This window comes from Agelaius phoeniceus, chromosome 24, assembly GCF_051311805.1.
Source record: "Agelaius phoeniceus isolate bAgePho1 chromosome 24, bAgePho1.hap1, whole genome shotgun sequence".
Lineage (NCBI taxonomy): Eukaryota > Metazoa > Chordata > Aves > Passeriformes > Icteridae > Agelaius > Agelaius phoeniceus.
The window spans coordinates 6,496,610-6,511,741 of record NC_135288.1 but is presented as its reverse complement, the minus strand read 5'-3'; the positions used below and the strand labels follow the sequence as shown (position 1 = coordinate 6,511,741).

Genomic DNA, 15,132 nt, shown 5'->3' with positions numbered 1-15,132 from the left:
GTTTATTTTTAGGGTTTGGTGGTTTCAGATGTTTTTATTGGTGGGTGGCAGCGTTGACAGCTCATCCCAGGGCCCAGAGCTGCTGCTGGGGCTGAGCTCATCCCCTCAGCTGGAGCAGCTCCCCACCCTCTGTGTCCTGGCACTGGGGCAGCTCTGCTCCTGCCATTTTCATCCCTTGGCAGCCTCTTGGGCCTTTTTTTCCAATTTTTGAGAAAATCTGGGTGTTGTGGGTAGCTCATGAGGAAGATCCAGTGATACCCAAGGATGCTACAGGAGATTTTTCCAGGCTCTGCATGTTGAAAGCCACATTCCTCTTCTCTGTCCTGTGCTGGTAAAGAGAGAAACAAGGATTTGAGAATCTGCTTGCTTTAAGAATCTGATTTCATTCAGAACTGAGGATGTGCTGCATTTGTGTGGTGTTCACCTCATTGTCATGGCAACACTTGGGAAAGCTGGCCCTGCCTCACTGATCCCAGCCCTAAATCTGCTGGGTTTATGCAGGTGGAGCAGCCCTGCCCTGTTCCTGCTCTAGCTCGTGGGTAAATCACAGGAAAGGACTGAAATTATTCTGACATTCACCATGGTTTTGAAGCACTGCCCTTACTTGGGCAGGCAGACAGGCAAATGATTTTTTCAAATTTTTAAACTTCCCGTGTCCTCAAATCAAAACCAAAACTGACTTGAAGGGCAAGTGAAACTTGACAGTGCTGTAAAAAGATGAGATGCATGTGAGGAGACTTCCTGAAAAAATGACTGAAATTCACTTTTATTGCTAAAGTCCTGCTGCTGGTGCTTTCTTGCTCATTTATTTCGATTTTATTTGCTGTGCTTGTTTGTTCTGCTGCTGTTGTGTCTCTGTGCTTATTCCTGAGTTTGGAATCAAGGGCTGGCACTGGAATTTTGTAGACTCCTTGCCCAGTTCCCTTGCCTCATGCTCAGCTCTCTGGAAGAAGTTTTTGGATATTATTGGAGATGCTGATGAGCCTTGGAAGCCTGGTTAGTTTTTGTATCACTCCCATCACTGCTAAAGCTGTGAGAATCCCATTTGTGAATGTGAAAAACGCCAATCAATTGTTTTTAAAATTTTCAAAGTTTAGTAATAATAAAATGGTTGTAAAAACAGCAATGTAATTAGAGTAATAATAGTTTGGACTATTTGGATTAGGATAATATGAGACAATAAATACAAAGAGTTACAGAGATCCAGGTACCTTTTTCTGGGCAAAATAAGCCTGAAAAAGGACCCACATTAACAGAGGATTAACCCTTAAAAGCAACAGCCTGTTGCATATTCATACACCTCATACATGATGCATAAATCCCATTTAAATACAGGATTCTGTCTGGGCAGTGTCAGCTTTTTCCTCTTAATCTTGAGGGCATCTTCATGGCTGGGTGAGGCAGGAGGAAGTTTCTTCTAATAATGGAGCAAAAAATTCTTTTTCTCTGAAAGATTTGGGTGTCCTGTGGCTGCTATCTCACTGTGAGTCCTTTCTTTAGAAAAAAAAATCTTACATAGCACAGTTTCTATTTTAACATTATGTTATGACCTAAGCCAATAACCTGTTGCATATTCATGCATCTCATTAGTGATGCATAAATTCCATTCAAACACGGGATTCTCTCTGGTCAGTGTCAGCTTCTTCCTCTGAATCCTGATGGTGTCTTCAGGGCTGAGTGAGGCAGGAGGAAGTTTCTTCTGATAATGGGGCAATAAATTCTCTTTCTCTGAAAGATTCAGGTGTCCTGTGGCTGCCCTCTCACTGCAAATCCTTTCTTTAAAAAAGTATCTTACATATAGTTTATATTTTAACATTTTGTTATGACCTAAACCAATAACCTGTTGCATATTCTTACACCTCATTAGTGATGCATAAATTCCATTCAAACACAGGATTCTCTCTGGTCAGTGTCAGCTTCTTCCTCTGAATCCTGATGGTGTCTTCAGGACTGAGTGAGGTGGGAAGAAGAGAGCAATAAATTCTCTTTCTCTGAAAGATTCAGGTGTCCTGTGGCTGCTATCTCAGTGCAAGTCCTTTCTTTAAAAAAGTATCTTACATATAGTTTATATTTTAACATTTTGTTATAACCTAAAACTATATTTAGCACACTACTAAAAAAAATTAATACAGCATCGCTTTCTGACATAACACATATAACATTCATTTGAATATTTGCCAAAAGCCAGTCATAAAATACACATTTTTCACAGCGAGTGAAACAGATTTATCTATTATTATTTTTCTATTTATCTATTATTTTTTTTCAGGCTTTTTTTGCAGGCAGATCATTCTGGGGGGCAGATGTGATGTGAGGAGCGGCACCCCTGACCTGCTGTTGTTTCCCCCCAGGCGTGCTGACCATGCTGAGCCCGCCCGCCTGCGAGCCCCCAGTGCAGGAGCGCTTGTAGGGTTTGCTGTGCAGATCCATGGACCTGGAGCCCCATGCCAGCATGCAGGTGGGGATGAGGGTCGTCCGTGGAGTGGACTGGAAGTGGGGCAGCCAGGACAGCGGCGAGGGCAACGTGGGCACCGTGGTGGAGATCGGCCGCACGGGCAGCCCCACCACGCCCGACAAGACCGTGGTGGTGCAGTGGGACCAGGGCAACAGGACCAACTACCGCACGGGCTTCCAGGGCGCCTACGACCTGCTGCTCTATGACAACGCCCAGATAGGTGAGCACAGCAGGGCACAGCCCCTGGCACTGCCCTTCCTGCCCCCAGCACCCCTGCCCCTGTGCCAGCCTCTGCTCGCTGCCTGCGCGGCGATGCTGGGGTTTGGTGGTGGCCAAATAACCCAGCAGTAATTTAGAACCTTATTTGTGCGTGTCTGTGAGATTTGTAAAGAATTGAATGTAATGTTTCTCTCTGTGCTGGAGCAGGGCATGGGCAAGGGCACAGCTGCCATTCCTGCCCCTGTGCCAGCCTCTGCTCGCTGCCTGCACGGCGATGCTGGGGTTTGTTGGTGGCCAAATAACCCAGCAGTAATTTAGAACCTTCTTTGTGTGTGTCTGTGTGATTGGTAAAGAATTTCATTTCATGTTTCTCTGTGCAAAGGCTCTGCTGGAGCAGGGCATGGGCAAGGGCACAGCCCCTGGCACTGCCCTTCCTGCCCCCAGCACCCCTGCCCCTGTGCCAGCCTCTGCTCGCTGCCTGCACAGCAATGCTGGGGTTTGTCGGTGGCCAAATAACCCAGCAGTAATTTAGAACCTTATTTGTAAAGAATTTAATGTAATGTAATGTGTGATTTGTAAAGAATTTCATTTCATGTTTCTCTCTGTGTGATTTGTAAAGAATTTCATTTCATGTTTCTCTCTGTGTGATTTGTAAAGAATTTCATTTCATGTTTCTCTGTGCAAAGGCTCTGCTGGAGCAGGGCATGGGCAAGGGCACAGCCCCTGGTGCTGCCATCCCTGTGCCAGCCTCTGCTCACTGCCTGCGCAGCAATGCTGGGATTTGTTGGTGGCCAAATAACCCAGCAGTAATTTAGAACCTTACTTGTGCGTGTCTGTGTGATTTGTAAGGAATTTCATTTCATGTTTCTCTGTGCAAAGGCTCTGCTGGAGCAGGGGCACAGCCACCTCCTGTCCCTGTCCCAAGTGCTGGGACAGCCTTTGGCACCTGGGACACCTTTGGCACCAGAGTGCCAGATTTGGCACTCTGCAGTGCTGGAAGGGTGCTTCTAAAATCTTGATTTTTCCTGGAATTCCTGTGGATATCAAAGATCCTTTTCTGGAAGGGTTTGGCACTCTGTAATGCTGGTAGGGTGCTTCTAAAATCTACATTTTCCCTGGAATTCCTGTGGATCTCAAAGATCCAATTCTGGAAGGATTTGGCACTCTGCAATGCTGGAAGGGCGGTTCTAAGATCCTGATTTTCCCTGGAATTTCTGTGGCTCTCAAAGGTCCTTTTCTAGAAGGGTTTGGCACTTTGCAGTGTGCAATTAGGGTGGATCTAAGATCCTGATTTTCCCTGGAATTCCCATGGATATCAAAGATCCTTTTCTGGAAGGGTTTGGCACTTTGCAGTGTGCCGGAAGGGCGGTTCTAAGATCCTGATTTTCCCTGGAATTTGTGTGGCTCTCAAAGGTCCATTTCTAGAAGGATTTGGCACTCTGCAATGCTGGAAGGGTGCTGGAAGGGCAGTTCTAAGATCCTGATTTTCCCTGGAATTCCTGTGGATCTCAAAGATCCAATTCTGGAAGGATTTGGCACTCTGCAGTGCTGGAAGGATGCTTCTAAAATCTTGATTTTCCCTGGAATTTGTGTGGCTCTCAAAGATCCTTTTCTAGAAGGATTTGGCACTCTGCAATGCTGGAAGGGTGCTGGAAGGGCAGTTCTAAGATCCTGATTTTCCCTGGAATTCCTGTGGATATCAAAGGTCTTTTTCTAGAAGGGTTTGGCACTCTGCAGTGTGCCGGAAGGGCGGTTCTAAGATCCTGATTTTCCCTGGAATTTGTGTGGCTCTCAAAGGTCCATTTCTAGAAGGATTTGGCACTCTGCAGTGCTGGTAGGTTGCTTCTAAAATCTTGATTTTCCCTGGAATTCCTGTGGATATCAAAGGTCCTTTTCTGGAAGGTTTGGCACTCTGCAATGCTGGAAGGGCGGTTCTAAGATCCTGATTTTCCCTGGAATTCCTGTAGATATCAAAGGTCCTTTTCTGGACGTGTTTGGCATTTTGCAGTGTGCCATTAGGGTGGTTCTAAGATCCTGATTTTCCCTGGAATTCCTATGGATATCAAAGATCTTTTTCTAGAAGGGTTTGGCACTCTGCGGTGTGCCGGAAGGGCGGTTCTAAGATCCTGATTTCCCCTGGAATTTGTGTGGCTCTCAAAGGTCCATTTCTGGAAAGGTTTGGCATTTTGCAGTTTGCCAGAAGGGTGCTTCTAAAATCTTGATTTTCCGTGGAATTCCTATGGATATCAAAGATCCTTTTCTGGAAGGGTTTGGCACTCTGTAATGCTGGTAGGGTGCTTCTAAAATCTCGGTTTTCCCTGGAATTCCTGTGGATCTCCCTTTCCCTTTCCCTTGCGCAGGTGTCCGGCACCCCAACATCATCTGCGACTGCTGCAAGAAGCACGGCATCCGCGGCATGAGGTGGAAGTGCAAGCTGTGCTTCGACTACGACCTCTGCACCCAGTGCTACATGAACAACAAGCACGACCTGGCGCACGCCTTCGAGCGCTACGAGACCGCGCACTCCCAGCCGTGAGTGAGCCTCCCGCCGCAGCCGGGGAGGATTGAGAAGGGGCAAAATCTGGGTGAAGGCAGCTCCTGAAATAGGTTTCTGTGATCCTGATCCTAGGCTGGTTCCTGCTTGAGCAGCCAGCAGCCATCTGTCAGAAGTGCCTCCTTTATCCTCTGCTGGAAGAGTTTCAGGAGAGGCTTTGCTGGGGGGATTAAAAAACCTGGGATTTCTTGCTTTGAGGTCACTTTTGTCTGTAGTTCCTTGCTTTGAGGTCACTTTTGTCTGTAGTTCCTGCAGGATCTTCGTGTTTTGGCCTTTCTGGAGGTGGATCTCGGTGTTTCCTGGCTGGGATGTGGGTTTGTGTCTCCCATGAGTTGAAAATCTGGTTTAGAGCTGTGCCTTTATGAAGGGTTTAGTGTGATATTTATTTATTTATTATCACAGGTTTATGGGCTGCCACTTTACAGGGTCACCATCCCTTCTACTTCTTGGTCCTCTTAGTTATGTTTATTTCTTCAGATAAGAACTTTGTGCACCAGAAAAATCCCACTAAACACATCAGCCATGCCTGGTGTGAAGGAGCTCTGGCTTGCTGCTGCCAATTTAAAGTAGTTTTTGTTTGAATTCCTCCAGATCAGTGGATTTGGGTCTCCCATCCCTCTCTGTAAAAGCAGGGGTGATGCTGCTGTTCCAGATGCAGCTCAGGGGTGTCAAAACCCAAATCAGCCCCTCAGAGAAGCTGGAGCAGGCAGAAGATCCCCAGGGAGTGGTCCCCAGAGAGCCACAACTTCATTCTGGACACTTCATGCTCCCAAGTGCTCTCTGGGCCCTGCAGTAATTTAATATCCTTGGAATTTGCAGGGCAGAAATGGCTGCAGACTCGTGCTGTCATAATTAAATCTGTTATTACATTTGTTATTAAAGGCAGCAGCACAGTGATTAAATTTATCCCAGGGGTATTTTTGCATCACACTGGGTAACTTTGGTTGTTATCCAGTATTTGAAGCAAAACATTGAATTAGATTAAAACCTTGATAAGAATCTTTGGCCGAGGAGATTTGGTGCTTGCATCAGAATCGGGGTCAGAATTTTTGGTGAGACTGGGGAATTCTGGCACTTCTGGCCCCAGAATTTCAGCAGGACAGGAGATGGGAGTTTCTCACAATTTCCTTTTTTAAGGAAACTCAGCTTTCTAAATTGATCAGCTTTGTTTTTTTGGTCTCCATCCACAAATTTCAGAGGAGGTGGCAGGTTAATGTGAGAGGGTTGAGCTGGGGAATGGCTGCTGTTACATGATAATCCAAAAAGGGAACTTCTGCTAAGAATAGAACGAGGGGTGGATATTTTGCTACTTAAACATCTTAAGCTCAGCTTGGTGCTCTATTTTACTATCACTAAGAATCTTTGCATTGAATCCCATCCCTTGTGAGAGGAGGCTTTGGAAGAGAGAGTTATATTTTTATCACTTTGTCTCAGGGCTTGGCTCGGACATCTTTGATAAATTATTAGAAAAAGCATTGAACAAAATGCAGTGGAGACATCCAGGCTGTTTCAGAGGCTGTACCCAGATCCATGCTGGTTTTTGAAGCCAGTCTGTAGTGCCTGACAGTGCAATAAAATGAGTGCTGAGCACTGGCTCTTTATAGCTGAGCCTTTCCCTCCACTGTCATTATCTTCTTTCATAACAATATCCAGCCTCGATGGTGCTCAAAGCAGACAAAATCTCAACCCTCCAAACACAGGGCCTTCATTTTCCTGCTGCTGAGCTCCAGCCTGGCTAATTCATGAATATTAATTATTACTCATTATAACAGCAAGGCATAAATAGTCCCTCCCTCTTTTGAAACCCACAGGGTTGTAAACCACAGGTGGGAGATCTGCTAACAGGTCAAGAAAAGGAAAAGACTTAAGCATTTGCTGGATAAGTAAACACTTAAGTTCAAGCCTAAGCTTTTTATCCCCCTGAGTCTCCACCTTCCCTCTGGAGGTATTAGAAGGAAAAGAAATGCTCTGAGGTCAGCCCTACCCCCAGGAAGCTTCCCCTCCCCTTGCCCTGAGCAGCAGCTGCTGAACTCGGGCTGCCCTGTCTGGGCTGGGGCTTGCCAAGAGCCTGTCTGGCTCCAGGGGCATGGATTGGGGCACCTGGAAAAGGGATTGGGGCGCCTGAAAAGGGATTGGGGCCTGAAAAGGGATTGGGGCACCAAGGAAAGGGATCGGACCCTGAGCGAGCAGCCAGGCAGGACCCTGTGGATTTTGGTGACTGATGAGAAGGCTTGGTGGATTTTACCTCGAAAAGGGATTGTGCCCTGGCTGAGCAGCCAGGCAGGACCCTGGGGTATTTTGGTGGCTTTGTGGATTGTACCCTGAACCTGAGCAGCCAGGCAGTCCCTGTGGATTTTGGTGACTGATGAGAAGGCTTTGTGGATTTTACCTCAAAAAGGGATTGTACCCTGAACCTGAGCAGCCAGACAGTCCCCACGGATTTTGGTGGCTTGGTGACTGATGAGGAGGATTTTTGGATTGTACTCTGGCTGAGCAGACAGGCAGTCCCTGTGGATTTTGGTGGCTTTTTTGATGGTACCCTGGCTGAACAGCCAGGCAGGTTTCTGTGGATTTTGGTGGCTTTTTGGATTGTGTCCTGAAAAAGGATTGTACTCTGAAAAGGGACTGTACCCTGGCTGAACAGCCAGGCAGGTTTCTGTGGATTTTGGTGGCTTTTTTGATTGTACCCTGGCTGAACAGCCAGGCAGGTTTCTGTGGATTTTGGTGGCTTTTTTGATTGTACCCTGGCTGAACAGCCAGGCAGGTTTCCGTGGATTTTGGTGGCTTTTTGGATTGTGTCCTGAAAAAGGATTGTACTCTGAAAAAGGACTGTACTCTGGGTGAGCAGACAGACAGTCCCTGTGGATTTTGGTGGCTTGGTGACTGATGAGGAGGATTTTTGGATTGTACTCTGGCTGAACAGCCAGGCAGGTTTCTGTGGATTTTGGTGCCTTGCTGGCTGATGAGGAGCCTTTGTGGCAGCCTGGGGACAGCAGAGGGGCTGTCTCTGTGACATTATGGGCATTGGGAGCTGCTTTAACAGGACATCTGACCCCCTCTTCACCATCACGTAGGTGCCTCTCTCCTTCTCCCTGCACTGGGGGGTCTGTGCTGGGCTGGGAGTGCAGGGCAGAGCCTGGAACGTTCCAGAATTCACAGCCCTGCTGCTCTGAGCCTCTGCTTGCAGAACGTGCTGGGCTCCATCCCTGCCTCCCTGCAGGGCCACCCCAAAAATGTCATTACCCTGAAATGAGGGGGGGTCCTCGTGGCCCAGCCCTCAGCTGGAACGGAGCTTTGGCACTTCTGCAACAACAACAACAAATTCATTTCTTCCTCTGGTTTTGTTTTTGCAGGGTCCTCGTGAGCCCTCGGCAGAATCTGACTCGCATCACCCTAAAAGGGACTTTCCAGGGGGCTAAAGTGGTGCGTGGGCCTGACTGGGAGTGGGGCAACCAGGATGGTAAGCTGCTTTTGGATGGCCTGTAGAATTTGATTTTTTATATATATTTAAATGTATCTATGTTAAAAATATTTAATTTTTAAATATATTTTGATTTTATAGTTTATAGTTTAAGTTATTTAATATTTAATGTTTTTATTTTCTTTTTATTTAATAGTTGATGTTTTATTTTTCTTTCCATTTTAATTTATATTTTATATTTATATATTACTTTTTATATTTCATATTTTAATTTTAATTCATATTTTATATTTATATCCATATTTTATATTTATATTTATATTTATATTTTCTTTTATATTTATATTTATATTTTCTTTTATAATTTAAATTTTAATTCTTATTTATATTTTATATTATAATATTTAATTTATATGTTTACCATTTATATTTACATTTCTAAGCTCATGTTTGTATTTTTGTATTTATAATTAATAATTATATTTTATTCCTATTTTTATATTTATCTATTTTTAAAAATATATAGCTATTTATTTATATATGGTTTTTTAGCTGATTTTGGGGTGTAGTGCCTATTCTGCTTTCTGTAGGAATTGAAACCTTCAGGCTGAGACTGCAGTGGGACACAAATATTATTTTAACTGGTTTTGGGGTGTAGTGCCTGTCCTGCTTTCTGTAGGAATTGAATCTTCAGACTGAGACTGTAATGGGACAAAAATGTTATTTTAACTGGTTTTGGGGTGTAGTGCCTGTCCTGCTTTCTGTAGGAATTGAAACCTTCAGGCTGAGAATGCAATGGAACAAAAATGTTATTTTTTAACTGCTTTTGGGGTGTAGTTCCTGTCCCCAGGTCAGTGACAGCAGTTGCTGAGTGCTGCCCCAGGGCTGAGGGAGCTTTCCTGCCCCTCTGTCCCAGAGCCCTGCACACACCCTGTGATGTTTACAGCTCCTTTTCCCCCTCAAGAATTAAGTCAAAAGTTCAAAGGTTTCCAAAGTTGACTCTGCCATTTATTGCAGCCCTGGGTTCAGGGGAGGATGGGGATCCTTGCAGGGTCTGAGAGTAAATAATCAGCTTATTCTCAATGCAGCTTATCCATCCTCTGGAGATCACAGCAGCATTTACATGTCTGAGACTTGGGTTGCTGACAGTGCTGCTGACCTGAAAGCAGCTCCGTGAGCAGAAGCAGGGAGAGGAGCCCTGAATCCACCCCTCAGCTGCTCTCTGCTGGGAAAAAAAAGAAATTAAGAATTTAGTTTCTTTAAATGGGATAACTGAATCTGAAATTAAACAGAATTTAAATAGGATAACCCAGAATTTAACTGGATAACTATAGCTCCAGCACTGGTTCTGGATAAATCATTTAAATGTCTTCCTGAGAGTGAAAAATCAGCTGTTAAGATACACATTGCAAGAATTCTGGCTCTGGTTTTGGTGGAGCTGCCCCATCCACAGCCATGGGCTTGTCGTGAGTAGAGCTGCCAGCAAACCCCAAAAACCTTTACATTGTGCTGAGGAATGAGGAGTTCAGCTCCTTCAGGCGTTGGATTTCAGGATTTGCAGATAATCAGGAGTTCCTCAGTGAGACAGATCTTGCTGTCCTTGTTTGGAGAAGTCCTGGGGAAGTGTTGGGACTTGCCCAAATTGGGAATCTGCGAGCCCTGATTGCCTTCACTGTGTTGTCTCTTGGATCAGAGTCCCAGGGCCCAGCCACATCCACCTCCCCACATCCATCCTCCTCTTCTGCATCCTTCAGGCTCCTTTCGTGAGGAAAACCAAGTTTATTTGATGTTCCCCCTCCTGGATGGGGTTGGGGAGAGATTTAAAGATCCTGGGTGGATCTTTAGCACTTGGATCTTGGATCTTGCAGCACATGGATGGGGTCGGGGAGAGATTTAAAGATCCTGGGTGGATCTTTAGCACTTGGATCTTGCAGCACATGGATGGAACTGGGGAGAGATTTAGAGATCCTGAGTGGATCTTTAGCACTTGGATCTTGGATCTTGCAGCACATGGATGGGGTTGGGGAGAGATTTAAAGGTGCTGGGTGGATCTCTAACAGTTGGATCTTGGATCTTGCCCGTGGATGGTGTTGGGGAGAGATTTAAAGATGCTGGGTGAATCTTTAGCACTTGGATCTTGCAGCACATGGATAGGGTTGGGGAGAGATTTAGAGATCCTGGGTGGCTTTTAGCACTTGGATCTTGGATCTTGCAGCACATGAATGGGGTTGGGGAGAGATTTAAAGGTGCTGGGTGGATCTCTAACAGTTGGATCTTGGATCTTGCCCATGGATGGTGTTGGGGAGAGATTTAAAGGTGCTGGGTGGATCTCTAACAGTTGGATCTTGGATCTTGCCTGTGGATGGTGTTGGGGAGAGATTTAAAGATCCTGGGTGGATCTTTAGCACTTGGATCTTGGATCTTGCCCGTGGATGGTGTTGGGGAGAGATTTAAAGATGCTGGGTGGATCTTTAGCAGTTGGATCCTGGATCTTGCAGCACTGCTGAGTATTTTTGTTGCCACAGTGTGGTGCCATGACACCACGTGTGCATTCCCCAACTAGGCCACGCTCCTGCACACCAGGAATCCTCCACAGAATCACTCCAAAATCAACTTTAACACAGAGATCCCCTCCTAATCACCCAAAAGGAGTTGTCTCATGATCCAGTTTTCCTGATTTACCTTTTTTTTTCCCTCCCCTCAGGGGGTGAGGGCAAGACGGGCCGCGTGGTGGATATCCGGGGCTGGGACGTGGAGACCGGCCGCAGCGTCGCCAGCGTCACCTGGGCAGACGGAACCACCAACGTCTACAGGGTGGGCCACAAGGGAAAAGTGGACCTCAAATGTACCGTGGAGGCTTCTGGGGGCTTCTACTACAAGGAGCACCTCCCAAAATTAGGTGGGTTTGGAGACAAAGCTTTTGCTGGGTGAAGTCTTTGTTGAGGGGTTGTGATCCGCGCGGCCGTTGGCGCTGCTGGAGCCATTTTTTTGTTTGGAAGACAAAACCACCTCCTGGTTTTCTAAAGTTCCCACATAATGAGCAGCATTCGAGAGGATTTGGTTTGTGTGTGAACATCCTGCTTGATCTCAGAGTGATTGATGAAATTTAGTTTGGACTTTCAGTGTTAAAACCCTCAGATGCCCACAGTTCTATCCCAAGGAATGCAACCTCTGCTGGAAATGCAGGAAATTCCCACTCTGCTACAGAGAACCCAACTTTTCTCACTTTTGTCACATTTGTCAATCCAAAGCTTTTCATTCTTCAGGCAGGCTGGTGTTCACTGTGCTTTTAGGGAGCAAACACTCTCCTGGTGGAGCCAAAAGGGGGAATATGACCAAAGGGAGAGTTTGGAGAATGGAACAATCAAAAAAAATTAGAAAAAGTGATGTGAAAAAGTGATGACTGTACTGGCAATTTGCTGCAATCCCCCTTTCCTCTTAAGTCCAAGGAGACTCCTTGTGTTTTTGGACTTGAAGCTTTTTTTTACTCAGTTGTAGTTTAGCTGTGGGGTTGTTTTTCTTTTAACGAGGTGCAGGGACCATCTTTGGCTCCCCTGAAGGAAAACAGAAGAGGGGGCAGTTCTGGTGTTTGCAGCAGCACAATCAGGGCTTTTTATCCCATAAAACTTTTCAGGCAGGTTTTTCCCAGCCCTTCTCAAACTTTTCTCTCCCCTGAGCACCTTGGCCAAGAGCATGAGGGGAGGGAAGGGTTGGATGAGGAGCTGGATTCCAGGGGTGGGGATGCATGGGATGGGTGGGAGGGTAAGGAACTGCTCAGAGTGAATTCTGTGCCTGCCTGTGGTGGGGAGAACTAATTTTGGGTGCTGTGTGGGCATGTCTGAACAGCACCTGTGGGTGAGTGGATTGCTAAGAACAGCTCCTGGTGTCTGCCACGGCCTGAGAGGCATTCAGAAGGGACAAAATGGCTCTTGCTGGAGCTGTTTTATTAATATAGTGTAATTGCAATAGGATTGTAATTGTAAAATTGTAAATTGTAAAATAGAATTGGAATATCATGTAATTATTAATATAATTAGAGTTAAATCCTACTGATTTCTCTGCTGCCCTATAGAGTGTATAGGGCATGAAAAGGGGTTTTAATATAGTGTAATTATAATAGAATTGTAATTGTAAATTGTAAAATAGAATTGGAATATCATGTAATTATTAATATAATTAGAGTTAAATCCTACTGATTTTTCTGCTGCCCTATAGGGTGTATAGGCATGAAAAGGGGTTCTAATATAGTGTAGTTATACTAGAATTGTAACTGTAAATTATAAAATAGAATTGTAATATCATGTAATTATTAGTGTAATTAGAGTTAAATCCTACTGATTTCTCTGCTGCCCTACAGAGTATAGGGCATGAAAAGGGGTTTGCTCCATTCTGCCCTAATTAATGTTAATTTTCAGCCCTTTGTAAGGCACCCAGGGTGAGTGTGTGAGTGCACCCTGCATGCCTGTGGTGCTGTCCTGCAGAGTGTATAGGGCATGACAAGGGGTTTTAATATAGTGTAATTATAATAGAATTGTAATTGTAAATTGTAAAATAGAATTGGAATATCATGTAATTATTAATATAATTAGAGTTAAATCCTACTGATTTCTCTGCTGCCCTATAGAGTGTATAGGGCATGAAAAGGGGGTTTAATATAGTGTAGTTATAGTAGAATTGTAACTGTAAATTATAAAATAGAATTGTAATATCATGTAATTATTAATATAATTGGAGTTAAATCCTACTGATTTCTCTGCTGCCCTACAGTGTATAGGGCATGAAAAGGGGTTTGCTCCATTCTGCCCCAATTAAAGTCAATTTTCAGCCCTTGTAAGGCACCCAGGGTGAGTGAGTGCCCCCTGCATGCCTGTGGTGCTGCCCTACAGTGTGTATAGGGCATGACAAGGGGTTTTAATATAGTGTAATTATAATAGAATTGTAATTGTAAATTGTAAAATAGAATTGGAATATCATGTAATTATTAGTGTAATTATAGTTAAATCCTACTGATTTCTCTGCTGCCCTATAGAGTGTATAGGGCATGAAAAGGGGGTTTAATATAGTGTAGTTATACTAGAATTGTAATTGTAAATTATAAAATAGAATTGTAATATCATGTAATTATTAATATAATTGGAGTTAAATCCTACTGATTTCTCTGCTGCCCTACAGTGTATAGGGCATGAAAAGGGGTTTGCTCCATTCTACCCTAAATAATGTTAATTTTCAGCCCTTGTAAGGCACCCAGGGTGTGTGAGTGCCCCCTGCATGCCTGTGGGTGCTGTCCTACAGAGTATAGGGCATGAAAAGGGCTTTGCACCATTCTGCCCCAGTTAAAGTCAATTTTCAGGCACCCAGGGTGAGCGAGTGCCCCCTGCATGCCTGTGGTGCTGCCCTACAGAGTATAGGGCATGACAAGGGGTTTGCTCCATTCTGCCCCAATTAAAGTCAATTTTCAGCCCTTGTAAGGCACCCAGGGTAAGTGAGTGCCCCCTGCATGCCTGTGGTGCTGTCCTTGCTGTCCCCAGGGAAGCCAGCAGAGCTGCAGAGGAAGGAGAGCACAGACAGCCATCCCTTCCAGCACGGGGACAAGGTGAAGTGCCTGCTGGACATCGACATCCTGCGGGAGATGCAGGAGGGCCACGGGGGCTGGAATCCCAAAATGGCTGAGGTGAGTCCCTGGGTACCATTGCAGCCTCTCCCTCCTTCTGCACTGCTCAGGAAATCACCAGAACATCTCTGTGTGCCCTCAGAGTTGAACTGAGTCACAAATGCAGATTTATTTTTTTTTAGTGATAGGACGCTGGAGTCAGAGTTATTTTTAGGCTCTGTTGGATGAAAATGGCCTCGTGGATCTTTGCAAAAGTCTTGGAAGCAAAAAAAACCAAAAAACAACAACAGTCTAGATTGTTTGTTTTTAAATGAGCCACAAGTCTTTCCTTTGCTGTTCTGGATCCATTCCTTGTTTGGCTTTTTTGTGTAATGGTAATTAAAGTTTGTGTTTTGTCAACACTGGGCTCTGTCCTTGGCCAGGGATAAAATTTCTCAGCCCATATCAGATTTTTGGAGCTTAATCTTGCCTTTAAATTAAGAGCCATCAGTCTGCTGTCACCTGTTGTTTTAAAAAACCACAGAGAGTGGAGGAAATAAAGATAGAAATGGCACTCATTACTGTAAATAGCATGAATAAATACCATAAAACTATAAGATCTGTTAAATATCTATCCTGGCCTGACCTCCCCTATAGGTGAGGAGACTTTTTGAAACCAGGCTTTAAATTAATGTCAAGGCAAACTCTGTTATTTCAGTTTCAATGTGGAAATCTTTTAACAGAAATATTTTAACTGAAATATTTTAACTGAAATATTTTAACTTTTTTGGGTTTTTTTTTTCAGCCTGGCAGGCAGGGACTTGGCATCTTCTGATGAACTTTAATAAAGCTGCCAGTGGAGCTGTGAGATTTTTAATTCCAGCTCAGGAATG

The 15,132-nt window shown here is 44.8% G+C and overlaps 1 protein-coding gene across 4 annotated transcripts in view; it reads left to right on the top strand.

Moving 5' to 3' along the window:
• The window catches only part of MIB2 (MIB E3 ubiquitin protein ligase 2), a 43,700-nt gene that overhangs the window by 12,075 nt on the left and 16,493 nt on the right, over window positions 1-15,132 (top strand). For all 4 annotated transcript variants that reach the window (XM_077190190.1, XM_054647798.2, XM_077190191.1 and 1 more), the window contains exons 2-6: window positions 2,352-2,675; window positions 5,035-5,206; window positions 8,582-8,688; window positions 11,354-11,548; window positions 14,178-14,320. In XM_077190190.1, the coding sequence (XP_077046305.1) occupies window positions 2,429-2,675; window positions 5,035-5,206; window positions 8,582-8,688; window positions 11,354-11,548; window positions 14,178-14,320 (864 nt within the window). In that variant the 5' untranslated portion in view covers window positions 2,352-2,428. The remainder of the gene's footprint in view (window positions 1-2,351; window positions 2,676-5,034; window positions 5,207-8,581; window positions 8,689-11,353; window positions 11,549-14,177; window positions 14,321-15,132) is intronic.